General features: G+C 43.3%; 1 protein-coding gene across 1 annotated transcript; it reads right to left on the bottom strand.

Annotated features, from left to right (window-relative positions):
* On the bottom strand, positions 1 to 22,975 carry LOC148033729 (ARM repeat superfamily protein). Its single transcript, XM_087681709.1, has 8 exons — positions 21,639 to 22,975; positions 2,960 to 3,044; positions 2,777 to 2,873; positions 2,598 to 2,661; positions 2,371 to 2,427; positions 2,240 to 2,277; positions 2,055 to 2,136; positions 1 to 259 (listed from the first exon to the last, which is right to left on the bottom strand). The coding sequence occupies exons 1-8, from the start codon at positions 22,731 to 22,733 to the stop codon at positions 170 to 172; spliced, it is 1,608 nt and encodes a 535-aa protein (XP_087537835.1). The 5' UTR covers positions 22,734 to 22,975; the 3' UTR covers positions 1 to 169.
* Between the last annotated feature and the right edge of the window lie 4,622 nt (positions 22,976 to 27,597).

The raw sequence follows: 27,597 nt of genomic DNA, 5'->3' as shown, positions 1-27,597 counted from the left end.
TTGGGTAAAAAGACTCTCAATTGCACAAGCAAAGAATTGATGCCTTCCACTGACATATGTGAAACTTTCTTACAACCGCTCACTATTAGTTCTCCCTTGTATAAGAATGTAGTTTCGCCAATTGAAAACATCCTACAACCCTCTTTCCTGAAATGGGTTAGATGCTAGTTTACATAGAGCTAATGAATTTCTGAAGCCTGCTTCGAACTTTCTCCCTCTCCTCAGGGCCATCTAGATCTCCAATATTGTCATGATACTCCTGCATATAGAAGCATAATGACAACGGTTAAGGTGATCCTCTTCTGCAAAGATATAGAGGAACCCATGATGCATGTTTCAGTAGCATGTGATGTGATTGTCTACATCTGCACAATAACAGTACAAACTTCCGCACACGCAACACAATTTCACTCTAGCAAAGCCAAGAAGATACGCACAGCAGATTACGAAAAACAAAGATGCCACGACTTTAAAAGAAGTGGCACTATTAATTTTTGGAGAAGATAACTACAAGCAAAAGGGAACTTGAAGGGGACTCCTTGTATTGAAGTCATTAGGTTGGTTACACACCAAATGACAGGAGGCCCAACCCAGGCCCAGAGTGTGGGCATGCAATTTTTTAAACTGGGTGCAGACAAGGCACAAATCCTTTACAGACCAAAAGGACACATGTTGCAAAAAAGTGAAAATTAATATGTTTTTCTTTTTTTAAATTTGGCTGCAAATGTAAAAACTGCACCCTTGTCTATCACTTTACAAACTGGATGTGGTAGACTCCCCATCCAAAAGTGGGCAGGGAGTTCACCTATTTAGCAGGTAAACAAGAAATCAAGTCCTATCCCATGTGTAAAGAACTGCAGATGCCCAACCCCTAAAGAAATACTTTGATTGGTTAACACTTGCAAACTGGGCATCCACCATTTGGTGTGTAACCAACCTAAGGCCCCCTTCTGTAAATTCCTTATTTGAGGCATGCAAGATTACATGTCCTGCCAATTCAAACTTCTCCAACCGATGGGATATGACTACAGGTTCTTGGCTTCTTCTGTAGAAAGATTTTGGTACCAAGGTATGTCTTCAAAATACAAATCAGCATGGCTCCCACAAAGGCTGGACATTGGACAATGGAGCTACACACCACCACGACTTTTCACACGTTGTCACTTCCTCGGAGCTGTAATGCACACTCAAAGCAGAGGTATTTTTCTACATTGGAGTGTGCTGGTCTCTTTTTTGGCTCAGAAGCCCTTGTACTTCAGTGACAGGGTTAGTATCTGCTCACATTTAGCTGGTATCCTGGTCCATGTACCAAATTGAATCACCGGTGTCTCTTCTACTTCATCTCATCTAATGCATATTCCATTTGTAGCTCACACCGGCTCTTTCAGCTCTCATGTTGCGCCTTCCAATTTTCACCACATAATTGAGGAAAAACACACAAGCACAAATTCTTCCTTGACATTACCATTGGGCCAAAACCAAGGCTATACATTGGCTTGTCTAATTCATCCAATCAATCACTTGGTGTTTAATATCTTTGTGAGAGCATGAGAGTCTCAAGCTTTTTTCTCAGCTTTCATTTGTATTCTCTCTCTCACCATGATTGCACCCTCACATTTAAAATTATAAGGACAACTATTTGCACCCATCTTACAAACTGTTCATCCATTGCCTGATTCATAAGATTTATGAGCCAAAGCCCCACACATCATCTATGTCTCCTCCTCTATGATCAATACGCCCTTTCTTGGCAAATATTTTGTTCCAAACTTGGCCAACAAGGTCTGTACCTCTTTTCAGTTTTACATGTAAACTATACATCTTGAAGACAATAGCTCATCTCCTAAAGTCATTAAATGGACAAAGTCTAACAAACTGTATGAGGTCTGCAGCTCTTGCATTTGATCAATACACCAAGTCACTATTTTATTTGAGCAAGTGAATATATCCCCCAGGATGCAGAAAGAGTAAGAATATTCTGCATGACTGAATATCAGCCCCAAGATGCACTTATCAAATCATTTCATAAAGAATAATGTTTCGGATTAGCATACCTGAAGTACAGCAACCACATCTTTCCTTGAAAGCCGCTGTTGTTTCAAAAGGAGGTCTATGCGGTCCCTTACACCCTGATTCCTACATAACAAGGTTATATCAGCCATATAGCAGTAAGGCACCTGCTTGATTGCATATAGCATGCATTTGATTTGATTCATTTTTGAGAAAAGCATATACTTACTCTGAAGCCCATATGTGAGCCATAATTACTGCCAAAAGCTGCATGTAGGTGGCAGGCTTGCATTAGTTCAAAGTAGAAGGGAATTCATCACCGATGCATGTATTAAAATGTTTAGCCACATAAATGCCAACCTGTAGCGTAAAAAGCCCTGCTTCCATCCTTGCCAAGTATCTGTCTTCCTCATCCATCTGGTATAAGGTATTTTTAGGAATCAACTAAATGAAAACTAAGAAGTGTAGATGCAAAAAGCAGACAAGGCTTACAGTACATTGTCATCCACACTTTCTAAAGACAAAAAGCTCTCATGTGGATGTGAAAAACTAACACATTTAGGTTTATTTCAAGATTACCAACTAACCTGAACATCATCAATTTCCAAAGCTTCCAATCGCTTGCTTTCAACCTTAACCCGATCGGAATACCTATATGTATAATAAAGTATCAATAAATAACACAACTGTAGGGTCAATAACCATAAACAGTTTGAAATATAATGTCTTGAAACTTCACAGAACCCAGTATCTTGCCAGTCCATACTTCATGTATAATTCCATTAGACGATCGATTTTCTCAAACTCATTTTCAGTGAATTTTCCCAGCACACGCTCCCTTCTTGAGCCTCGAGTAACGCCACCTAAAAGAAAACACAATCTAACTAAATAAACAACGGATCAAAACTGGGGCTTTGAATGTGCTTACTAGTTTTGAAGATAACTATACCAAAAAGTGAGGCTATGATAGAGATGACATGCTCTTCTACTTCCTCTTTGGCATTATTGCTCCCTTGCTTTGCCTTCACAGGAATCTGCAAGACCAGCCGTACAAGAACTTTTTTTTTTTTGAGAAACAGCAGTACATGGACTTGAGATACAAAAAAAAGCTATTCACATCTGTCTTTAAGAAAACAGAGATATAATTTTCTGAGAAACCATTCTCCAACTGCAAATGTAGCTACTAACCTGACCCACCGTTCCCTCCTGGATCGTACCACCTTTTGCCTATCTCCATTACCACCCCCCGCCCCCCCTTCCAATCATTGCTTCCCTCCTCGCACATCCAACTGCCCAACCCCCAGCCCTGCTCCTGCTTGTTGTGCTCCTCATCTCTGCATGCCCACTGCCCAACCATGCCTGCCAAACACCTACAGTTCCCCAGCACCAAAACAATAGGGTGCTAGCTTTGTATTGGTCACACGTGTTTGATTGACAAACAGGCTGACGGGAGCCTGATGAGCAGGTCAACGGCCCTCTTTAATAAGTCTGAAATTTTCAGTTTTTATTCCTTCTCTTCCCTGCGTTCTCACACATAAGCACAGATCATAAATCTGTGCAAATTTGCCACTAGAAATTTGGGGCTTTTCCTGAATTGGTGCATGTCACACACTTCAATGACTCTAGACCCATAAATTGCAAACATTGAGTGCACAGGTCTCAGAAATTTTGAGGATTTTCTGATGCAAGTGAAACTTTTGCTTGGTTGAGCCAATTCCTTTGGAATTTGTGCACTCTTGGATTTCGAAATTGGGGTGTTTGCAGAATTTGTAAAATTTCTCCAACATTTGCCCACATTTGATGCTCGGTAACATGAATTGATGCAATTGGGACAGTTTTACTGTAAAAATTTTCGGTCTTTTCACATTGGCGATGTGTTTTTGAGTTGATTTGAGCCTGGACAGTGAAATTTGCAGCAGATTCACTGCTGAGTGGGAGAATTTTGAGCTTTGGATGCTTCAAATGTTGTAAAAGGGCAGCTTCTCTTGGTATATTTATTGCTAAATACTCACTATGCAGTGAAACAGTGGTAAATACAGCATTTGGGTCATTGCATTTGGGCATTATGGTGATGTATTACTGAAGTGGGAGCTGTCATTAATGCAAATGTATCAGATTTGATTCGTGTATATGCTGTAATCAATACTTGAGACTGAAATTGCAGCTAAACATTTGCTTCTTGGACACCTTGGAAGTACAAGAGAGTGTACTTGTTGTTACATTCAGCAACCTTGCTATTGACTGAAAGCATTCAGCCCTTATTGCGGTTGTTTATTGCTGAAGATGGCTGGCAATGAATCTACATCTGACACAGAATCTCTTTGAGATTCGTAAATTTGATGGCACTGGTTTTGATCTTTGGAAAGATCGTATGCAGGGTATATTGTTCCTAAAGGATTGTGATGATGCTTTAGTAGAACGTAAGCCTATTGCTTTGTCAAATGAGGATTGGGCTAAAATGAAAAAAAAAGGCCATTACTTACATTAAAATGGCAATCACAGATGATATCTTGGTTGATGTAAAGGGGCTTGATACTGCCTACACAGTTTGGGAGAAACTCAAGGCTACTTATGAGAATACAACTCTTGTCAATCAGGTACATCACATGCGAAAGTTGGTCAACTTGAAGCTTGATGAGTCTAAGCCTGCCTCAGAGCATTTGAATGCTTTCACTTGTATATTGAGTCAATTACAAAATGCAAGCTTGCCAACTTTTGATCCTAAATTAAAGGCTATCTTCTTGCTCATGACCTTGCCCGATTCATGGGAAGCATTGGTTGTGTCATTGAGCAATAACCCCAACTTGACATTTGATGGTGTGCATGGTTTTATTATCAATGAAGAGATTAAACGCAAGGCAAGTGGGCAAAACAGTGGATCAACCTAAATTGTGGATTGTTAACAGCGGTGATTCATTTCATGTAACTCCATCTTTGGAGTGTTTTCCTTCTTATGCTGAAGATAACCTTGGAAAAGTCTAGCTTGGCAACAATCATGCATGTGATATTGAAGGAATGGGCACCATACACCTGGCCCTTGAAAATGGTCAGGACTTGATCCTTCGTGATGTTAGGTATGTACCTAGCATCAAGAAGAGGTTGCTTCTAGTTGGGTAGCTAAACAGCAAAGGTTACTTCACTACTTTTGGGTGGTGGAATATGGAAGATACAGAAAGGGTCTATACTAGTCACTAGAGGTGGTAAAAAGAAGAGACTATTATCTCTACTGCAAGGCACTTCCTAAAAAGTTTGTTGCAATTGTTAAAATGCAGTCACACATGGAGTTATGGCACAAGCGTTTTAAGCACATGAGCCAAAAGGGTTTGCAAGCACTTTCTTCACTTGGAAGAGTTAATGTGAAAAACTCAAAGCTTTGACTTTTGTGATGACTGTGTTCTAAGTAAACATGTAAAGAGTCCATACTCTCATGGAGCCTCTAGAAAGGCATGTATCTTGGATTTAGTCCACTCTGATGTATGCACCTGTTAGAGATCACAGCCAGTGCAGCCGGACAGGCAGTGTGCAGTCGGTAGAGATCATAGCCTGTGCAGTCGGACAGGCAGTGTGCAGTCGGACTGCCACGTGGCAGTCCAACCTGTGCAGGCAGTCGGCTGCATTTAATGCAGCCGTCAGGCTATTTTCTGGCGCCCTATTTTCGCCCAGTTTTCTGGCTATAAATAGCCAACTTCTCCAGCAGTCTCCTACACTTCTCTACTCGCAGATTACAGACCAGTGACACGCGCAGATTCCGTCTCTGTTCGCAGATTTCAGACAGGAGACAGTGCAGACTACAGCGGACTTCGAGGTGAACAACAGGTTGCATCGTCGAGGTGGAAACACGCAGTCCAGCGCACTACGCCCGTGTATATATCTGCATATCTTTGTATTCAGCATACTTTATACAGCAGATCTTCATCTTCCACTGTCTCTCTCTCTCTCTTCTCTCTCTGCGTTCTCTCTTTCTCAGTCCTACGCTTCCGCACCGCTGCACTCTGACATGGTATCAGAGCAGTGTTAGAGAGCTGACTGAGCGCAGAACCAACCTGAAGAGGAGTTTTCTATCGCGACACAAATTTGCGTTTTCAGCGTTTGAGGGCCGACAGGAGGGCTGCGCCTTGGAACAAGGCTGAAGCGAGCAAGGGCACGCAAGAAAGGAGTCCACGTGGTGGATTTGCTGCTGTTTACTGCTGTTTGACGCGGAGGAAGTTTGAGTTTTCAGCCTACAAGTGCAGGTTTTGCTTTTTCATCGCCTCCGGTGGGTGAAGAAGGTTCAGGATGCGGAAGAGCCTTAGCAGATTGAGTTTTCACAGTCAGAGGGGGTTGCTTTTGCGTTTGTGAAGGCATTACAGGTGAAGATGTCTACAGAGATTGACTTGGAGTTCCAGTCGATTATGGACCGGAAGGTGCCTGTCTTACCGGCTCTTCCTACAGATCAGAAGCTCGACGGCGACAACTACCGCATTTGGCGCGTCATGATGTTGGCCATCCTTGAGTCCTATGATTTGGCAGAGCTTGTACAGGAGGAGATCGACCGGCCCTCGGTAAGAGACGAGTCCAGACTCTCTTCCGATGCTCGTGCGGAGTTGGCCAAGGCTCAGTCTCATTGGGACAAACTGAATGCCAGGATTCGTTCCTTTCTTTTTCTATCTTGTACTACAGCCGTGATTGCTCACATCGAGCACTTGACGGTGGCTCGAGAGATATGGCTAGAGCTTGATCAGATGTACAATCGGATGACCCTTATGAACCGGGTTTCTTTGGAGGTACAGATGCGGACCTTGTCCGTAAACAAGTCTTCTTCGCTGCGGGAGCACATCAACAAGCTAAGGCAGCTTCAGATGCAGGTTCAGAATGCGAGAAAGCCGATTTCCTCCGAAGACATGGCGATCACACTATTGTCCCACTTGCCGCCACGATTCGGTACATTCTACTCTGCCCTTATTGCTTCGGGGCGAGAGTCTACTCTTCGGTGGAAAGAGTTGGTTCCTATGGTTTTGGACCAAGAGGAACAGCTAAAGGGACAGAATGCTTCCAAGTCGGAGGCGCTGACAGGTCAAGCCTCTCAGAAGAAGGGGAAGGACCAAAAGAAGAAGAAGGGGGATAACAAGTGAAAGAAGGACAAGGACAAAGAATCCACATGTCACATTTGTGGAAAGACTGGCCATTGGAAGAAGGATTGCCCTAACAAAGACAAGAAGGACACCAACAAGAAGGACACAAAGGATTCTGAAGCGGTGGCTGCACCCTCATCAGCTGCATTTCTTCATCTAGCTGTCATAGAGGACTCTTCACCGAATGCTTCTGATGCTGCGATGACGGCTCCCCAGGCTCGAGAGTGGATCTTTGATAGTGATGCCTCTTGGCACATGACTCCATCAGATGGTGTTGCCCAGTTGCGACTTTCGCGTGGGCAGATTCTTATTGGAGATAGCTCTTCAGTCTCTATTGCAAGACGGGGTAAGATGCAGCTTATTCCAGATGGACGAGGTGGTACCCATACCTCAGAGGTTTTGCATGTACCAGGCTTAGGGTACCATCTCCTGTCAGTTCATAAGATTTGCTCCCTTGGCCTTTTGGTGGAGTTTGACAGTACTATAGTGCGAGTCCTTGATCGTGGGTCGAGGAAGGTTCTCTCATCCGGATATGAGGAGAACAGCATTTATAAATTGAAGTCTTCCACCGCCCTCTCTACTCTTCTTCTTACCTCACAGTCACAGTCAGAGTTATGGCATGCTCGGTTTGGTCACCTCAACTATGATTATCTTCGGAGTGCGTCACGTGGACAGCTTGTTCGAGGGTTGCCAGATATAGTGGTGAGCCAGCAGCCATGTGTCTCCTGCATTCGGGGGAAGCAGCATAGAGATGCCATTCCCCACACAGCTTCGCGGCGGTCTACTTTACCGATGGAGCTTGTATCTACCGATCTATGTGGCCCTATGAGGAATGAGTCCTTACGTGGAAGCTCGTACTTCATGCTGATCGTAGATGACTGCAGCAGGATGACATGGGCCTATTTCTTGGCATTGAAGTCAGAAGCTTTCTCCCACTTCAAGGATTGGCTTCTCTTTGAGGAGAACCGATCGGGCCGGAAGTTGAAGACCTTGCGATCCGATAAGGGTGGTGAATTTGTTTCTAATGAGTTTGCTCGGTTTTGTGCAGATAAAGGTATTCACCAAGAGTTTGCCAATATCAAAACTCCTCAAGAAAATGGCATTCTTGAACGGAAAAACCGCAATGTGATCGAGATGGCGCGCACCATGATGGAGCACCGACAGATCCCTCAGGTTCTGTGGGCCGAGGTTGTGGCTACTGCAGTCCACATCCTTAATCGATCCCCCACTTCGGCCGTTGAAGGGATGACCCCGTTTGAGGCTTACTTTGGGACTAAGCCAGATGTTTCTTACTTTAAGGTCTTTGGGTGTGATGCCTATGTTCACATTCCCAAGGCTCACCGTGATAAATTTGAAGCAGCTTCCCGAAGACAGGTATTTGTTGGCTACAGCTCCCAGTCCCAAGGCTATCGATTGTATGATCCCGTCAAGCGGGATGTGTACACTAGCCGCGATGTGCGGTTTGTGGAGATTCCGGCCATATCAACAGGTGAGGAGCATCCCGTTCTTGGAGATCCTGGGGAGAGTTGGGCTCCTGCTACAATTCCACTGGAGCCCGTGTCTTTTGATTATGATTCTGTTTCTGACACAGAGTCTACTGTTCCACCGGACACCCCTGTGGAGTTACCACCGGTGGATATTCCAGAGTCTTCCGCTGATGGAGAGAGACGAGGGGAGGTTCGGCCTCCTCCTCGCTGGGCCCGTGACACACTCCGTGATTCAGGGATCGAGGGGGTTCCTGAGGCGTGGGGACCGCAAGATGGTCCGCGGCGATCACGGCGGCACCAGGCACATTCTACAGAGCTTGTTTGCTCTAACTATTGTTTGATGACCCGTGTTATGCAGGATCGAGAGCCCACCTCCGTGAAGGAGGCTTTGCAGTCCGCACCATGGAAGAAAGCTATGGAAGCCGAGTTGGAGGCTATTGAGAGGAATGGCACTTGGTCACTCCTGCCCCGCCCCCCGAATAAGAAGGTGATTGGCATCAAGTGGGTCTTCAAGACCAAATACCTTAGAGATGGTTCTTTGGATAAGCACAAGGCTCGCCTTGTTGCTAAAGGTTTTGCACAGCGCCCAGGGATTGACTGTCATGATAATTTTGCCCCCACAGCTCGTATGGCGACCATTAGAGCTGTTCTTGCCTTGGCTGGCCATAGGAGATGGCCTGTTTACCAGTTGGATGTGAAGTCGGCCTTTCTCAATGGTGATTTGAAGGAGGAGATCTATGTTGAGCAGCCTCCTGGCATTGGCTCTTCAGATGGGAAAGTCTACAGGTTGAAGAAGGCCTTGTATGGCCTCAAGCAGGCTCCGCGTGCATGGAACGAGAAGATTGATTCGTTCCTCCAGTCTCAGTTGGGATATCGGCGTTCCAAGGCCGATCCGCAGCTTTATGTTCACACTTCCCAAGATGGTTGTGTGCTTTTTGTGTTGTATGTTGATGATTTGATTGTCACAGGTGATCATGCACAGCAGGTCCAAGAGACGAAGTCAGCTTTACATCGGACATTCGAGATGACGGACTTGGGTCTACTCCATTTCTTTTTGGGCCATGAGATTTATCAGTCTCAGAGGGGGATCTTCATCTCTCAACAGAGATATGTACAGGAGCTCTTGGTGTCTTTTGCGATGGAGGATTGTCGGACCCTTTCTACTCCTATGGATCCGAACTGGAAGGCCACTTCCCATTCAGCTTCTCCTATGGCGGATGCTTCCCGCTATCGTCAATTGATTGGGTCCTTGATTTGGCTTCTCAACACTCGGGTTGATCTTTGTTTTGCTGTTGGGCTCTTGGCAGGGTTCATGAGTGAACCTAAGACGATGCATTGGCAGGCTGCTCAGAGGATACTTCGGTATTTGAGGGGGACGTCTGATTTAGGGATTCATTATCCCGCAGGAATAGATGGTTCAGATCTTGTACTTGCAGGTTGGAGCGACTCGGATTGGGCCAGTGATGTGGACCACAGGCGGTCTACTACAGGTTACTGTTTTACCTTGGGTGCAGGTGTTATCTCATGGAGTAGCAAGAAGCAGCCCACGGTAGCCCTTTCGTCTACTGAGGCGAAGTATCGGGCCGCCTCTTCCACCACATGTGAGGTTGTGTGGCTTCAGAGATTATTGGAGGAGCTTGGGTGCCCCCAGACTCGTCGTACTTTGCTGCAATGTGACGATGAGAGTTGCATTGCCTTGGCACGGAACCCTGTTTTTCATGCCCGGACAAAGCACATCGAGATCCAGTACCACTTCATTAGAGAAAAGCTTGTGGATGAGACCATCACTGTGGAGTACTGCAAGACGGAGGACAATCTTGCGGATTTGTTTACGAAGGCACTTCCCCAGGCTCTACTTCGGAGACATTCCAGATACCTCAGGCTTCTCCCTGCCCAGGCTCTGAGAGGGGGTGTTAGAGATCACAGCCAGTGCAGTCGGTAGAGATCACAGCCAATGCAGTCGGACAAGCAGTGTGCAGTCGGACTGCACAGTCGGACTGCCACGTGGCAGTCCGAATTTAATGCAGCCAACAGGCTGTTTTCTGGCGCCCTATTTTCGCCCAGTTTTCTGGCTATAAATAGCCGACTTCTCCAGCAGTCTCCTACACTTCTCTGCTCACAGATTACAGACCGGTGACACGAGCAGATTCTGTCTCTGTTCGCAGATTTCAGACAGGAGACAGTGCAGACTGCAGCGGACTTCAAGGTGAACAGCAGGTTGCATCGTCGAGGTGGAGACACCCAGTCCAGCGCACTGCGCCCGTGTATATATCTGCATATCTTTGTATTCAGCACACTTTATACAGCAGATCTTCATCTTCCACTGTCTCTTTCTCTCTCCTCTCTCTGCGTTCTCTCTTTCTCAGTCCTACGCTTCCGCACCGCTGCACTCTGACAGCACCATACCAATAAAAACTCATAGTGGTTTCCGTTATTTTCTCTTTTATTCATGACCATTCTAGAAAGCTATGGGTTTACTTGCTTAAGTAGAAAAGTGAGGCATTGGATGCTTTTAAAAGGTTTTAAGCATTTGTTAGTACTCAAAAGGGTTTAAAATTAAAATGTATAAGAACAGACAATGGGGCAAAGTATGTATCTAAAGAATTCAATTAATTTTATGATACAAATGGGATTGAAAGGGAGCTTACCACTCCTTATAATCCATCATCTAATGGTGTGGTTAAGCGAATGAATCACACATTGTGTGAGAAGATTCGATGCATGATGTCCACAGCTAATCTCCTGCAATTGTTTTGGGGAGAGGCACTTAAAACCACGATGCATATCTACAACCGATCTCCATACCGTGCACTTAAAAGTCACATTCCTAAAGAGATTTGGTCTAGTAAACATGCTTCATATGACCACTTAAGAGCCTTTAGCACATGTGATACACATGGCAATTGTTTTGTGGTAACAAGCTAAGGACCCTAAGAATGCAATGGGTATCAAAGGCAAAATTTGTAATAAGTTATGTCCGACAGGTACTAGCTGATACCCAAGGTTGGATTTCGGCCTAGACCAATCTATTGGCCACTAATATTAGTGGTAACATTAAAGACTCGGCATTAATTAAGTAATTAATGCCAGTCTAAGGGTCAATAACTGCTCAATGATACTTGAAAGATAAATAGGCCTAGCCCATTTAATTATTCGCTGGTGAAATTAATTTTTTGAGCACTAGAATAATTAATAAATTAATCTTTTATAATTAACATTTTGAAAATTAATTTAATAAGCTAGAGCCTAGATTATACTGAAAAATGGGATTAGAAGGCTGCCACTTGGCAAAACTTGCCCATGCAAGTAGGAGAAATGTTTTTAGGGGCTGGTGGAAGATTCTAGCCATTGTGAGAGAGAAGGAGCTTGGTAGAGAGCAAGGAGAGACTACTGATGTGATTTGAAAACACCAAATATCAGTCCTACAACATGTGAACAGCAGTTTGGAGCTCTCCAAGAGCAGGTAACAACAATCCACGACCCTTTTGATGCATATGACAGCATATAGAAAGAGGCAACAGTTTTTTTGGTGGTCCTAAGCCATACATGACAGCTTCCATGACTGTTAGAGTAGGGCAACAATAGCTATTCAGCGTTTCTCAGGATGAAACTCTAAAATTTCTCTCTCTACAGCATTCTCTCTCATCCCCCATTCATCTCTCAAGTTATCTCAGCATTTTCCAGCAGTTTGAGCCATTAGAGAAAGAGATTTCAGTCAATCTCTGCTGTAAATCCTAATTTACAACAAAAATTAGGGTCACGACAACCGCCTCAAGATACCTGCTCAAAATTGAGGGCCTAGGACTTGAATTCCAGCTACCAAAATCGAAAAATTTCACTGAGATTCAAAGAGGCCAGCCAACCAATATCAAATTTGGAACAAGGTGTCCAATGTCTAAGATTAAATTAGTGGAGTGTGTATTTTCAGTTTATGTGAATTTTATGCTTGTTGCAATTAGTGCTAAATCAAGTTATGTACCACCCTATTATCCGATAAGGAAGGCTGGTTTCACCAATCATTGCAATAAATGATTTCATTGGGCAACTAGCTCTTAGCATTGTACACATCATGATTGCACAAACATTGTATTTGAGTGCATTGCATTTCTGTGAAGGCAACATAATTAAGCCTAGCCAACCTACATTTACAACATGATTAAGAGCTGGCCAACCTGATCCTTATTTTCTTGTACCTCAACCTATATATAGGCCACCTCTCCTCCATCTCATTATCATCGAATGGATGCACACTGGATCCTACTAGAGAAAGGAAGACTCGAAGCAACCCTAGGACATCTATTTGGGCAATAAGTGTCAGCAGAGACAATATGGACTAGCATTAATTAATTAATTAATGCCAATCTAAGGGTCAACAGAGGTTCAAGACTGTGAGAGTCCACTGCGGAAGAGGGAATACGAACACGGAGGGAGAGAGAGAGAGAGAGAAAGCAGAAAAATAAGGAAGAGAAATCTGCACTGACTGAAATGAATGCTGGATACAAACGGGAAGGCGGAAGGAGACTGATCAGTCCCTGCACGCAGCCCACAGCGTCAGTGAGGGCACCAGATCACGTTGATGATGATGGCAGCACCACCACGAGGGAGAAGGAGTGTCGGAATCTGCAAGAAGACAAGTGATCAAGTGGGGAGGGGGCTGCCTATAAATAGGCAAAAGAACAAACCCTAAAAATGCCCTAAAATGGGCGCAAACCCTAAAAATGCCCTAAAATGGGCGCCCCACATCAGTGACCAAAAAAGTGGCCGATGTCCTCGTCTGACTCAGACTCAGGCTCACAGCCAGGAGATGACAAGGCATGACAAACATGACTGCTAACACCCCCCTCTCAGATCCTGGATATGGTTGAAGGCCGAAGAAAAAATAGATCCTGGGGTGGCAAGAGGAATGCCAATGTCGATGAAGTCCGTCGATGTAGACTACCGCTGAAGGAGCTCCTCATGAGCCTAGAAATCCTCCTCTAAAACACTAGGGGCCAGGGAATCCACAACCGCATCACCGAGATTGTCCCCCGCTAAAAGGGATGGGGGGTACGAGGGAACCACCGGAGGAGAAGGTGGGGGATGGGAAGGAACCTGTGGAATAGAAGGTGCACAAGCGGGAACGGGTATAGCAATAGACTGCCGCGGAGGACCTTGCATCAAAGAAGGGGAATGGAGCCTGTAAAGCCCGTTCTCCTGCCAACCTATAGATAAGACAGCTCCTGTAAAAGAATCCTCAATAACAACGGCATGCTCGGTGAAGATCACTCGTGTGCCTAGCCTCGTAAGGCCATAAACTGAGAGGAGGGGAAGGCCCAAATCCGGAACATGTAGGGCTTGTGAAAAGAAGCTCGAAGGTCGGTCGGTAAACAAAGGCAAAGTGCCAACACCACAAATAAGCACCGAAACAATGGCACCAACAGTGACTGAACCCTCAGAAGGGCATAGATCCGGCAACAAATCACCTCAGGGAGTCATATGACTAGAAGCTCCACTATCAACCAGCCAAGGCCTCTCAGAAGATGAGGCAACCACTGAAGAAGGCTCCTCCAAGTCAACAATATGAAGGAACACTGACTCATGGGTAACTGTTGGAGTAGAGGTAGAAGGCTCAGATGTTTTAGCTCCATCCTTCGCTCCTGGACGAAGGTGAGGCTACTTCTTCCAGCATTTCTCCTCGGGATGTGTCCCTTTCCCACAGTGTGGGCACTTCGGTCTCTCTGAATCTGAGTCAAAGCCTAAAGAACTGTCCTTCTTCTTAGCCTTTGACTTCTTCTTCTTCTTCTATCCTCCCGAACCTGCAACAAAGGCTCTAGTGGAGTCGGATCCACTAGCACTGACCTCTCTGAGTCGCTCGTCATGCTCCAAGACAAGCGGGGATAGCTCCTCCCATAGAAGCTGGGCACGGGTCCTCGAAGTAAGAAGGCTGGTGTAGAGACATCAAACCAAGGCGATGGCAACTGAGTCAAGAGAATCATAGCCATGTCTTCAGAAGATATCGTCCAACCGAGGGATGCAAGCTCATCCCTCATATCCTGTAATCTGTTGATGTGGTCCTTCGTAGAAGGACTATCATCAATAGCGAGCATCCGCAACTTCTTTTCGAGAGATATCCGTATGGGTGTCTAACTAACCCTAACATTCTATGAATGTGGGTAGGATCTTGGGATCGAAAGTCTTGGCTTGGCATCCCAAGTGCGATACTAGGCAGAATTTTTAACATACTAAACCCTACCTAGCACTTTGAAGTGTTCGTCGTTCCAACTAGTTATGCTTTTACGAATCCCTTGAGGGTTATACCCTTACAAATGACCTACCTAAAATGATCTAATTGTCTTGCGACAAGAGTGATCCTTGCTTAGAAGAGATGCAAATACTTTTCCTAAGAGATGCAAATAAGTAAATTCAAGATGCAACAGTCCGTGTAAGTATGCAAATCATAGACTTTTCCTTCAATGCAACTATATGCAAACTTCTTCTGTTGATAGAGAGATGCGAGCTTTCTCCACACGTCTGTTGCAGTCTTCAACCTGTGAACATGAACAAGGACAGAATCCTGCAAACTCAGAAAGAGGAAAGATCTCGCTCTAGAATTGAGCCGATCCCATAAGCCTGCACGATCCATAGATGTCCCATCTACGGGATCCACCTTAGGCCGGGGAATATGAACAGAAACAAGCTCCCAAAGATCGAAGGAGTCCAAGATACACTCCACCTTGCAGGACCATAGAGAAAAGTTGGAGCTATCCAACCGGTCCTCTTTGGGCAACTGAGGAAGTATGGGTACTTGTACAGGGGGTACCAAAGGCTGCATCTTTGGCCCACGGGAAGGGGCTTGCCGAGATACATGAATAGAAGGGGGACGGGAAAGAGGAATAGACTCCGGTTGACGGTCCTCGTGATAAAAATCATGCCTCCGTTCAGATGAGTGTCGAGACAAAAGCTCGTCATCTGATTCATCAAAGCCCGTAAACTGATGAGACATCTTCCAATCTGCAAAACACCAAACACCAAAGAAAACTTTGCCGATGCCGAAGAATGACCAGCAATATGGTCACCAATCACCAAAACGTAGGCGCTGGAGGCCTACAGACACTTGGAGCTGCAAAACGCAAGGTTGTCTGATGAATAGCACCAAGACAGAAGCCGACAGCACCAAAACGCAGCCTGGGAGTAGGTCGCCAGCAGGAGAAGAGCTGCCTGGAGATGGAACGACAGCCAGATCAGTAAAACGCAGCCTGGAGGAATATCGCCCAGCTGTAGGAGTGGCCGCCCTGACTGAAAACGCAAGCAGGAAGAGGTTGATGATGACGTGGCAGCCTCTGGAGGGGGCGCCTGCAGCAAAAGCAAGGTTGCTGACCTCCTGGAAGGGCCGCCTTGGCTGTTGGAGAAGAGGCCAGCAGCAAACGCAAAGATTGAGGGTGTTCTCCCGCGTAAATCTCATCTCCGTGTACTCTCCTTTGGCTCTGATACCATGTGAGAGTGCGCTACGGAAGAGGGAATACAAACACCGAGGAAGAGAGAGAGAGAAAGCAAAAAATAAGGAAGAGAAATCTGCACTAACTGAAATGAATGCTGAATACAAACGGGAAGGCGGAAGGAGACTGATTAGTCCCTGCACGCAGCCCACAGCGTCAGTGAGGGCACCAGATCACGCTGATGATGATGGCAGCACCACCACGAGGGAGGAGGAGTGTCGGAATCTACAAGAAGACAAGTGATCAAGTGGGGAGGGGGGCTGCCTATAAATAGGCAAAAGAACAAACCCTAAAAATGCCCTAAAATGGGCGCAAACCCTAAAAATGCCCTAAAATGGGCACCCCACATCAGTGACCAAAAAAGTGGCCGGGCAGCCAGTGGCTGCCCACTAAAAGAGGCCAAAAAGAAATGCACATCCTAAGACAGCCAGTCGAGAGTGACTAGCCTCCCCCATCATAACACATGACAGATATGTCAGAGCTCCTAATGTCCTCGTCTGACTCAGACTGAGGCTCACAGCCAGGAGATGACAAGGCATGACAAACATGACTGCTAACAGAGACCACTCCATGTTGCAAATGGCCTATTCCATTTAATTATGGATGGGAAATTTTAATTTTGCGCAAGGTCAGGAGTGTTGAAATTAATTTTCAGGATTATTTGATTTTAGAAAACTTTTTTGGGAGTTGGGTTTCAGCCATTTAGTTAGTTTACAGCTTGGGGGGGAGAGAGAGAGAGAGAGAGAGAGAGAGACCACTGCTGATCCATTTTTTGATTAGAGAACAACAATTTGCTACAAAAGACAGCCATGTAGGGGACAACAAGAAGTCACCTTCCAGGGGTTGGCAACAGCATTATTGATCAAGTGACAGCATTTTGAAGGTGCCTAGCAGTAGGTGACTGCATTAAATACAGGCTAGAGCAAGCAACAGGCAGAATTTAGGGTTTCCCGCAAAGAAAATCAGTTCTCTCTCATCTTGGCTTTCTCTCACCTTCTCCAACCCATTGTCAAGAGATCTCAGCAATTCTCAACCATTTTGAGCAAATCTCAACCAAAATTGGTGGACAGCAAATCTCTGCTGTAAACCCTAAATTTCCACAAAAATTAGGGTTTGACCACCACCTCGGGACCCAAGCCAATTGGTAAAGGCATTGTATACTGAATTCAACACCTAAAATTCGTGTAATTGTCAAGAAATTCAGATTCATTGTAATTTGGGGTAACATTTGGCCGGTTGGCGGTTCCATTCGTGCAAGTCTTAGGTGAAAAATCAAAGGACAAGTGGCCCGAATTGATTGCTGATTGTTGCTACAGCAAAGAGACTTTTAGAACAACAAAGGAGATTGTAAATCTCAGCTTGTACTCATCATTCTATTAGCAATCAAGCTAAAGAAATACCGAAAGGGGGTGCCAATTTTGGGGTTAAAAGGGTGTCCAATGTCTGAGATTGTTAAGGTAATTTGTGCATTTTTAGTTATGTTCATTTGTTGATTGCTGTAATTAAGCCCTTAATCAAGGAATTACCACCCTTTCCAAGAAGGAAGGTTGGTTTCATTAAAGCCTAGGCATCTTGCTTTTGGTGTTGCTTGCTATGTTTAACTGTTGTTTTAGGTTTGATCCCTCTTCGTGACTATTGCAAACTTTGTTTTTTGCTAGGTGCCTCATCTGACAGCTAGGCGGCAATTTCAGCTGCTAGGTAGCCCATTTACCTATGTTTTTCATTGTGATACCGTGCGTTTTGACAACTGCATAACCCTATCATGATTTGTAAAAAACAGCTGGCATTCATCATTTTGCAATCATTTTCACTTTTTAGGGTGTCACCAACATTTGCATACCTGCAATTGTCAGCCTAATTTACACACAAGGGGAAGGTTCGCACGTGTTAGTTCTCATGCCTCTATTCACTACACTCACTTGACATGTTGTTCCTCTCTTAATTTTCATATGAACTGGTATTTCTAGCTTGAACTATGGGGACTCTTGGTATTAGGCTTATTAACCATAAGTGCCTCCCTAGATTGGGATGACATCGATGAAAGAGCATACTTAACACTTCTTATGCACCTCACAGGCAGTCATCCCAATGGTCACCTTTATAGTAGATCTAATGTGTGGACTAAGCTCCATCTTACGTACTAGGCTCCATCAACCATGACAGCTATTACCCTCTACAATGAATTGCAAAATATCATATTCAATCCAACTAATATGATTCAATAATTGATTCACCAAATGAGATTCATGATCATATTCACATGCAATCTACTCTATCCAAAGCTGATCTAGTAGGGATTGTTCCCTACAAACTACCTTCAAAGTATGAGTATTACAAACACCTTGAGAGCTAAAACATCGAAGTTTGACATGGATGTTGCTTGAGCATGAGCCTACCTTACAATAACAACACTCAGCCGAGGTTTCCATCTCGTTTTGGCAGGCCCCCTTTGGGTGCTTTGGCTACTTCAAAGAGGGGTCATACGCAAAAGAAGAAGGGTCAATGCTACTTCTATGGCAAGAGGGGCACCTCTGCAAAGACTTGAAGAACCTTACGACGCTATGGCAACAAAGCAAAAGTAGAATAAGAAGAGCAAGGACTCTGACTCTTCATCATTCTCACATTTTGACACATATTTTTGCCATGCAATGAAGGTCACATTGGCCCTAGAATCGTTCTTCTACCCCTAGTGGTGCCATCATTCCTCACAACTCTGATGCTAAAGAGAAAGTATAAGCTGATGGTAAAGGTGGGGCATGCTAGCCTCATCCACATGCAAGTGTGGTGGACCCTGAGGATGGCTTTCTATAGGCACCAACAGTTCACAAAGTCTCACAAATTCAAATGTTGAGCTAGTTTGCCTTTCAAGTCCATGATGAAAGGTGAGATAGAGAGTAGTCTTTGCTCTTAGTCTATTCCCACATTGGCCAAAGGTGGGGAATCCATGATCATGATGCACTTTCCGTGGACTGGTTCATAACAAGCATCGAGATTCAGCTATTTCTACTCTATGGTCAAGGATCAACATTGTCTTCTTGAAGCACCTTCATGGTGACTTGATTACCCACTGCTTATGTATCCATGGTAATATTTGATTGTCGTCTTTGTATTATTATGCAGGATCTTTGATCATTGTATAGTTTATTATACTTGTCACCCATGATTTGAGAGAGGGTGTTAGTGTTGTATATATCGTGGCCATACGGCCACTATATTAGCTGACCTACATTTAAGGCCTCATTGATGGCTAGCCAACCTGACCATGATTTTCTTTTCTCAACCTATTTATAGGCCCCCTCTCTTTCATCTCATTGCCATCTAATACATGCACTTTACATCCTACTAGAGAGAGGGAGACTGGGGGCACTCTACTAGTTGCCCAAGGCCCATGCCTTTATACACACTCTTGTACTTTGGTATATGGATATTGTTTTCCGAGTTCATGTGTTCTTGTTCTTTTCTTCAATTCTCTATGTTTACATCAGCTTCGTCTTTTTGCTTGTGTTGCTGCACATTCATCTAACATTGGCAACTAAAATGGAGCTTTTTTTGGATATATGGCATCAATTTTAGATGCATGGATTTTCTATCCACCTGCCGGCAAGTTAGATCATAAACCTTGCCTAATTTTCCTTCTTGGAGATAAACTATGGATGGGCAACTTCTATAGAGTAAATGATATCAATGCTGACAGCAATTTGGAACCTAAAAATGTAATGTTCAAGTTCAAGGAAGGGAGATAAGATTACATTGTCATCTTTTGATTTAAATTAGAAAATTCAATGTTTGGATATTGGGATCAAAAGTTATTGCCACTTTTGTGACAATAGGTCCAAAGTAGACAACACCACAAAATGGTAGGCAACAGGGGTAAAAGCAAGGGAAATGAGGATGTATAGGAGCAAATTAGGGACTCTATAGTTGAGCACCCTCAACAAGACCATCATAAGGATTCTCAAGAGCATGTACCATATGGCACTCTAAATGTAGCCTTATGTAATCATGAAACCCAAATATCTTGAATTAGTGTCTAAATTTGATCAAATGGTTGATTAGGTGACCCATTCTAGTTTCAAATGAAGCCAGCTATTAATCATATGGCACAATCAATTAATGAGTCTTTGGAAGAGATAATGGACCAAATATCTCAATTAGTGGCATTGCAATTGGATAATAAGGAGCATAGGAATAAATTTGAAGCTAGATAGCCATTTCTCAAAGATAGAGCAAGAGTGGGAGCAAAAGAGGAAGAAAGAGAAAGCAACAATGAAGCTTCAAGCAAGAGAGTGAGAGCAAGATGGTATGTGGAAACTCCAATAGTCACAATGGGTGACTTACCTTTTCTTATTCTATTGTCAAGATGAAGACATATGGTGATGATGGATATGCAGCTACGAAATGAGTGTCCAGTAGATCCGGAGCAGCACCAAATGATGAAAGTGTAGCAGCAGGAGGGCCATGTGGCATGTTGGAGAGAAGACTTCTGCTAGCTGATAGAAATGCAGTGTTCTCCAAGGGCAGGTGACAGCAGCTAGATGCGTGCTCAAGGATGGAAACAACTAGAAGAGCTCCTCTAGCAACAACTCCTCCTGGGTGATGGCCACAGGGTGCAACAGCAGGGCAGCAGCAACTAAAAGTAAAGGTAGGTAATGACGACGACTATGGCCAAATGACTAGGGACACAAGGAATGAAGAGTAGTGTACACATTGAGTCCCTTTATTGAGCATGCTGGAGCCAAAAAAGTCTCATGTGTCATTGAAAAAGACTAATGCAAAGATGCCTTTTGGGGCTAGTCAACGGGCCAAAAAAATGTCATAAAATATGATAATTTAGAAGGCAAGTTTTGGCAGCTCAACATCCTACCTTAAAATTTACAGAACTTCTTCAATTTTGCATAAGGATTATGGCTATGGAATTATAAGTGATTTCACACCAACTTCTTATTTCTTCAACTCTCTTGTGTAAGACAGTCATAATCAATTTTCCATACATTTCCAGAAGTGATTGGATTCACCGTCCACAAGGGTGTGTCGAGTGTCGCATGAATGGAAACATTTTTAGTGCAAGCGATCAAGACCATATACACTAGCATAGTGGGCTTTGGTGCACCGTTCCAAACTGAGACAATTGATTACACTAAGCTTCAGACCGACTTCTTCTTTCTTCAACTCTCTTGTATAAGACAGTCATAATCAATTTTCCATACATTTTCAGAAGTGATTGGATTCACCATCCACAAGGGTGTGTCAAGTGTGGCATGAATGGAAAAAATTTTAGTGCAAGTGATCAGGAGCATATACATTAGCATAGTGGGCTTTGGTGCACCGTTCCAAACTGAGACAATTGATTACACTAAGCTTCAACTTGCCCTCCTTATTTTGACTTCTACTTAAAAAAAGAAAACTATCCACAAATCCTTTACAACCATTAGGAATGCCTTTGGCCAGAACCTTTCCATAAAACATCAGATGGTGCAACTTGGCTAAGATATTCAATATGAATGTTACTAAGAAAACGTTTTTATCTTCCCAAAGAAAATAACATGGAAACATACCTTGCCCATAAATGCCGCAAAAAGTGTCTTCAGCCCCAGGACATCTACAAAGCGCTCACATGCTTGAGGGCAACGGGTAGTCGCAAAATCCAAAGCCTTCATGGCAGACCCATAAGCCAATCTTTTTTGTTTCATTATAATTATCATGAGCTCTACACCCTCAGCCTTTACAAACCTCTCCTTGTTGTCCAAGGGCATCACAACACTGCAAAGGCAATCAAACAAATTCTCCAGCATTTCCTCTTCCTCACCTGACTTAGGGTCTCTCGATTTGTAGAGAGCAACTGCCTGAAGGATTATGTCTACTCCATTAAGTTGCCCTACCCGCCGTTGGTTGCCCACACTATTTTGCAGCAAAATTGCCAGGATTTCACTTGCATACAATTTATTGCTGTCAAATTCACGGATTTTTATCCTGTTCAATAACCATCTCAAAAGCTTTGTTCTTTCACAGACCATCTCTGCAACAGTCGGTCGTATCTCCACCATATTTTCAAGTATTGAAAGGGTATTGAAGACAGCAGTGGCCTCATCGGGTTCGCTCTCTTCCAGCCGTGAGAGGTTCTGAACAAGAAGCTCTAGGGCATTGTTTTGTATAAGAGCCTCCACAAGAACAACTGCAGAATCATCAGTATCGCCAATAACATCTTCATCGGTCAGGTCACTGAGAAGGCTAACGACATCAATGGCAATGTCAGTGTTTTCATGTGTTAGCAGGCCAAGAAGGGATGGCACGGCATTAAGTCTTACAAGCTCGGGGTAGAGATCCGGAGCTGCTGCCAGAGCATGCAACTTCTTGATTTCTTCATCCAAATCAACCTCTGACTCAACAAATTTGTCCGGCTGATCAACATATTTCATGCGAGCTTCGAGGTTGTCACGAAGCTTTCTTTCGAATGCGAGCACGAGCTTCTTCAAGCCTCGCAAATCCAACACTTCTACCGATTCCTGAGTCTCCAGAGCCTCGAGCAAGCGCAGGTCCACGCCATCAGTAGCAGGTTCAGAGGAGCTAGGGTTAGGGTATGTGTGCAGGTTCCCGTTCTGGACGAGCCCTCGCTCGTCCTCTCTCTTCCGCTTTCCTTGATGAGAGGCCATGAAAGCGAAGGAGAGCTACATGCTTGGAGAGTTTGACAGAGTCAGAAGAAAAACTCAGCCGTCCGCAGCTTGTAAAGCCGGTGGCGCGTGACGTTCATGGTGTCCACTGACACCTGCTTTTCCTCCTCCGAGCTAGAATGCAGCAAATTGCTAGCAAACACGATGCAGCTTCATATTCTCTTGCAAGTTGCAACTTCTGGTGGTCCACCTTTCCTTAGGCCCAAAGACGAGTTTCATGCCAGTAATGTCTGGATGCGCTCCGATTTCCTTAGGCCCAAAGACGAGTTTCATGCCAATAATGTCTGTATGCGCTCCGGTTCCCACAATAAGGATACACCATTCATGCCAATAGTGTCTTCCCACAATAAGGATACACCATTCATGCCCACAATAAGGATACACCATTCATACCAATAGTGTCTGGATGCGCTCCAGTTCCCACGATAAGGATACACAATTCATGCCAATAGTGTACGCATGCGTTTGAATTGAGTTCAATTCCCAAGGATGGATCAGCTTTGATTTAACTTAACCCTATGATGGGGAGTCTTGGCGCCTTTAAAATCTGACATTAAATGGTGCCCTTTTTCGAAAAGGGTTCATTTGTTTTCATATGGACGAATATAAAAATATGTTTGCAATCTGTTTGCTTCCAACCAAAAGTAAATCTGCTTGCAACCAATAGCATTGGATTGATGGAAGTGGAGCTTCCAGATGCCGTGCAATGCATACATGCATATCCTGTCACATCAAATTTAAGTTTGGGTTTCAACTTGGAGGAAATGCCCATGCCGGTCAAGATTTGGCTCCCACTAACAACTTTTTGTATACCTATGTGTGTGATACCTGAACACATTCTACTATACACTGACGTTATTGGGACGAATGTGAAACCTACCTTACTTACAATATGGATAACTTTACTTTGCAAGTCTAATCAATACATTAGGTGTCGCACACTCTCAATCCTATTCACACGAGTCAATAAATTTGCACATCTAAGTATGGCAACTTAGGAGAATGCATGCCAAAATTGATGGTAATGGAGGAAATAAATGTCCAATAATCTTCCAAGGTTCCATGACTGTGTTCTACAACTAAGGAGCAAACCAAGTCCTCACTTCTTTGAGAGCTCCCATTGCAAGCACTCTAAGGCTTGTGATAGTGGCTTCACTAGCCTTGCAACTATTCTTAGAGGCCCATAGTAGTTCTAAAAGGATAGAGTAAACGTCATGAACAAGTTTGCTAGCGGCTTTTAAGGAAGTGTTTGTGAGACATTATTTTGAAAGAACTATTTGGATTAAAGGAAGCATCAAGAGAACAATAGTTGTTAGTGGCCATGTTTTGTCAAATGTTGCTATTAGGACAATTGAAGAGCACATTGGAAGATTATATGTCAAATCATACTAAATAGGAGTTATAGCAAGGTAGAGATGGAAAACAAAGGAGATGGTAACCAATAATATCCAACCTTAAGCAATAGATTGATTAGTAACAAAGGACATGCATAGAAAGCATCCCCATCTTCACTTGCATGAGTGACTACATTTACTTCCTCAATTTTTCTATTTCAATTGTCTTCCTTTTTACCATATTTCTTCTCATCACTACTCTTCTTATCCTTCTTATGCTTGTAACAATACTACTCTATATGGTCTTTCTTGCCACAATGATAGCATTTAATCTCTTTATAAGTTCAATACCTACTGCTATTCTATATAGTGTTTCTTACCACAATGATAGCGTTCATTACTAGACCTGCCTTTGCATTAGATGTCCCCTTAATTGAGGCCTTCCTCTCATTGTCAATGCATTAGATTTCTTGTCATCATCAACATTCTTGTGGTTGAGATCTTCCATAAGCAAGTGGTTGTCAACACCTACTCTTGACAATCCATCTACTGGTGCTTAGTTACTTATGGTAGAATGTGTATCATGTGCTAAAACTCACTAAGAGTTTGATATCTATAGGATGGTTGGATGATTATTGTTACCATACAATATTTAGAGATCAAACCCATAATATCTATAAATGGTATTTGGTAATCATGGCCAAAGGTTCCAAATGTGGGACTCCTTACTCTTTACATGTTTCTAGTGTAACCAACCATCTCTTTACTATTACCAAGCAATCTTTTGTTTCTTTGTGGGCTTGTCGGTTGGGGCACATGAATCAAAAAAGAATGGAAATTCTTTCTTATTTGCTGTATCTTCTTGCCTTCAAAAAGTCAAAATTTTTTACTAGTGAGCATTATGTAGTTGGTAAGAAAAACAGGATAGATCATAAACAACATGATGATTAGAACAAGCAACCATCAAGTTGTTCACAACGATCACTAGAAAGAGCATCATATTTCATTCATTCTTTACTGATGTAACATGCAAAGTTTGGGTTGATGGAGAAGTGATGTGTTAGATGCTTTCGTCAAATTTCTAGTGCATGTGGAGAACTAGTCCAATAATAAACCTAAGTGTTTATATATGGACAATAGTGATGAGTACATGTCCAATGCTTCTAAAGAGCTTTGCAATAAATATAGCATCAAAAGGGACTTGGTAGTCCCTTCTCTACTTAGGGCCATTACACACCTACGGCTGACTGCCCAACTCCATTGGCCCAAGCCAATAGGAGTAGGGTAATGGAAAAAAAGGGTGCCCCCCCCCTTACACACAAGGGGCACCCACCGGCATAGGTCCAAAAGGAGGGAGGGGGGGTTATTCAATGCCCCCTGCCATGTTTCAACCTTCCATGAGGCGGGGGAGCTCCCCCATTCAATGTCGTCCACAAGCCCCAACTCACTAATCAGTCATTGCATCTTGGGTCCTCCATCTTGCTCTTGTTGCGAAGAAGAGCCATTGTGTAGCTGTGTATATGATGAGAGGGAGAAGCAAGCTCACTACATCACGTTCATGCTTGCTGCTCCCTAAATCACGTTTCTACTGTGCAACATCAGACCATATCTTTGCAAGGAAGAAGTGTTGATGTGATCGTATCTTTGCAAAGGTGGGTTGCCATGCCTCTCTTTTGTATTGCATGTTGCATGTTGTCCATGCCTCTTTTATGTGAGCTATGCATGGCTTGATCTTTTGTGCCTTTGCAAGTGCTTGAAGGCTGATTCAAGTCTTTCTATCACAAGTATGCTCTCTCTCTCTCTCTCTCTCTCTCTCTCTCTCTCTCTCTCTCTCTCTCTCTCTCTCTCTCTCTCTCTCTCTCATGCTGATCTTTGCACATGCATCATGCACAAACTAATCTTGCACAAATTGATTTATGTATGGTTGATTACGCATAAAGTTATTTGCATGGAATGTACATAGTTGATTATGCATAAATTTGTGTTTGTTTAAGCATGTTTATTCATGTAGACATCATGATCAATTGATTAATGCTCGCTTTATCGATTGAATTATACCAAATTGGTTATGCATACACTGATTATGCATATATTGATATTGTATAAACAAGTTATGCATCATTTGATTATGTATAGACTAATCTTGCATGATTTGATTATGTACACATTGATTATACATACAATGATTATGTATAGATTGCGTTGAAAATCTAGTGTGTCAATTCTTTCATGGATAGAGTATGGATTTGACTATGCATAGATTGATTATGGATAGCCTATGCATAAACAATTATGGTCATTTGATTGTGTATACATAAATTATATTGTGTTGAAAATCTAGTGTACCAATTCTCTCATTGGATAGAGTATGGATTGAATATGCATAGATTGATTATCGAAAATCTAGTGTGACAATTCTCTCATGGATAGAGTATGGATTGAATATGCATAGATTGATTATGGATAGACTATGCATTGATAGATTATGCATGATTTGTGTTAGTGTAAACCCATCCTAAACAAATGAAACATGCATAAACTGTTGTTGAATGAATAAATTTATCATGTTTGATTTAACTTTGCATAATTTGATTTGCCTTTGATCTTATCTCTCATTTGCATGCATAGTGTATGAATAGGTTATGTGTAAACCATGCATGGAAAGACCATGGATAACTATGCATAAATTGATTATTCATACTACAACCTACATGGAAAAACTTTAGTATAAACCCATAATGTACAAACGGTTCATGCACTTAGAAAACCTACCTGGAAGACTTTAATAATGGATTGACCATGTAAAGAGTAATAACCCTCTTAGTCCATCCACATATTGTAATTAACCATATTGATCAAAGACAAGTGAATGCACGGAACCTAGTCAAGTGCTACAACTCGTTCTTTTGTAACGAGTTTTGACTATACTTCCCACATGACAAAGCAACTTTTAAATCATTTTGTTATTTTCATGTGTAAGTGGAGCTCAATGGATTCATAAGAAATCACTCCCATGGAGGAGTTTTAATAATTTATGTCTCAAATGAGCCACGATGAAATATGCAACAATAAATTTATGTACTTTCGAGCCAAAGTGTGGGTGTTCCAAGCCATAGTGTGGGTGGGGGTATTCCTCTAAATGTGTCTCCAAACTGCCCTCCTTTGATCAATACTCGTCCTCCTCAATTCACATCGTTCCAATGACCAAGATAGTTAGGTGTAGAGGGACCTACACCAATACAAAATAATATAATTCTTTGTCCAATTCCACATAGTCCTCAACATGGCCCCTCAACACCACCTCAACAAGAACTGTAATCAACGAGTTCTTGTTGATGCAATCCAGGACACATATGACAAGGTTGATGTGGTTTAGACCCAAGTATTAATGGTGCTACATTCTAAAAATGCTAGCAAGCATCATCCATGGCAAACTTAATTGGAGTTTGATGCACCAAAACCTCCTAAAACCAAACAGGGTGCAAAAAGGAAAGAATCAAGAAAACACACCT

Source organism: Lygodium microphyllum, chromosome 7 (assembly GCF_053477565.2).
Source record: "Lygodium microphyllum isolate KBCC chromosome 7, Lygodium_microphyllum_v1.1.10, whole genome shotgun sequence".
In the NCBI taxonomy this organism is placed as follows: Eukaryota; Viridiplantae; Streptophyta; class Polypodiopsida; order Schizaeales; family Lygodiaceae; genus Lygodium; species Lygodium microphyllum.
The sequence above is the reverse complement of the archived record's forward strand: the minus strand, read 5'-3'. Positions and strand labels throughout refer to the sequence as shown.

Coding starts and splice junctions, on each gene's coding strand:
- LOC148033729 (XM_087681709.1), bottom strand. CDS start 22,733: ATGGCCTCTCATCAAGGAAAGCGGAAGAGAGAGGACGAGCGAGGGCTC. Junction 2,874..2,959: donor TATCATAGCCTCACTTTTTG/GTATAGTTATCT, acceptor GTTTTCTTTTAG/GTGGCGTTACTCGAGGCTCA. Junction 2,662..2,776: donor CTAATGGAATTATACATGAA/GTATGGACTGGC, acceptor TTATACATATAG/GTATTCCGATCGGGTTAAGG.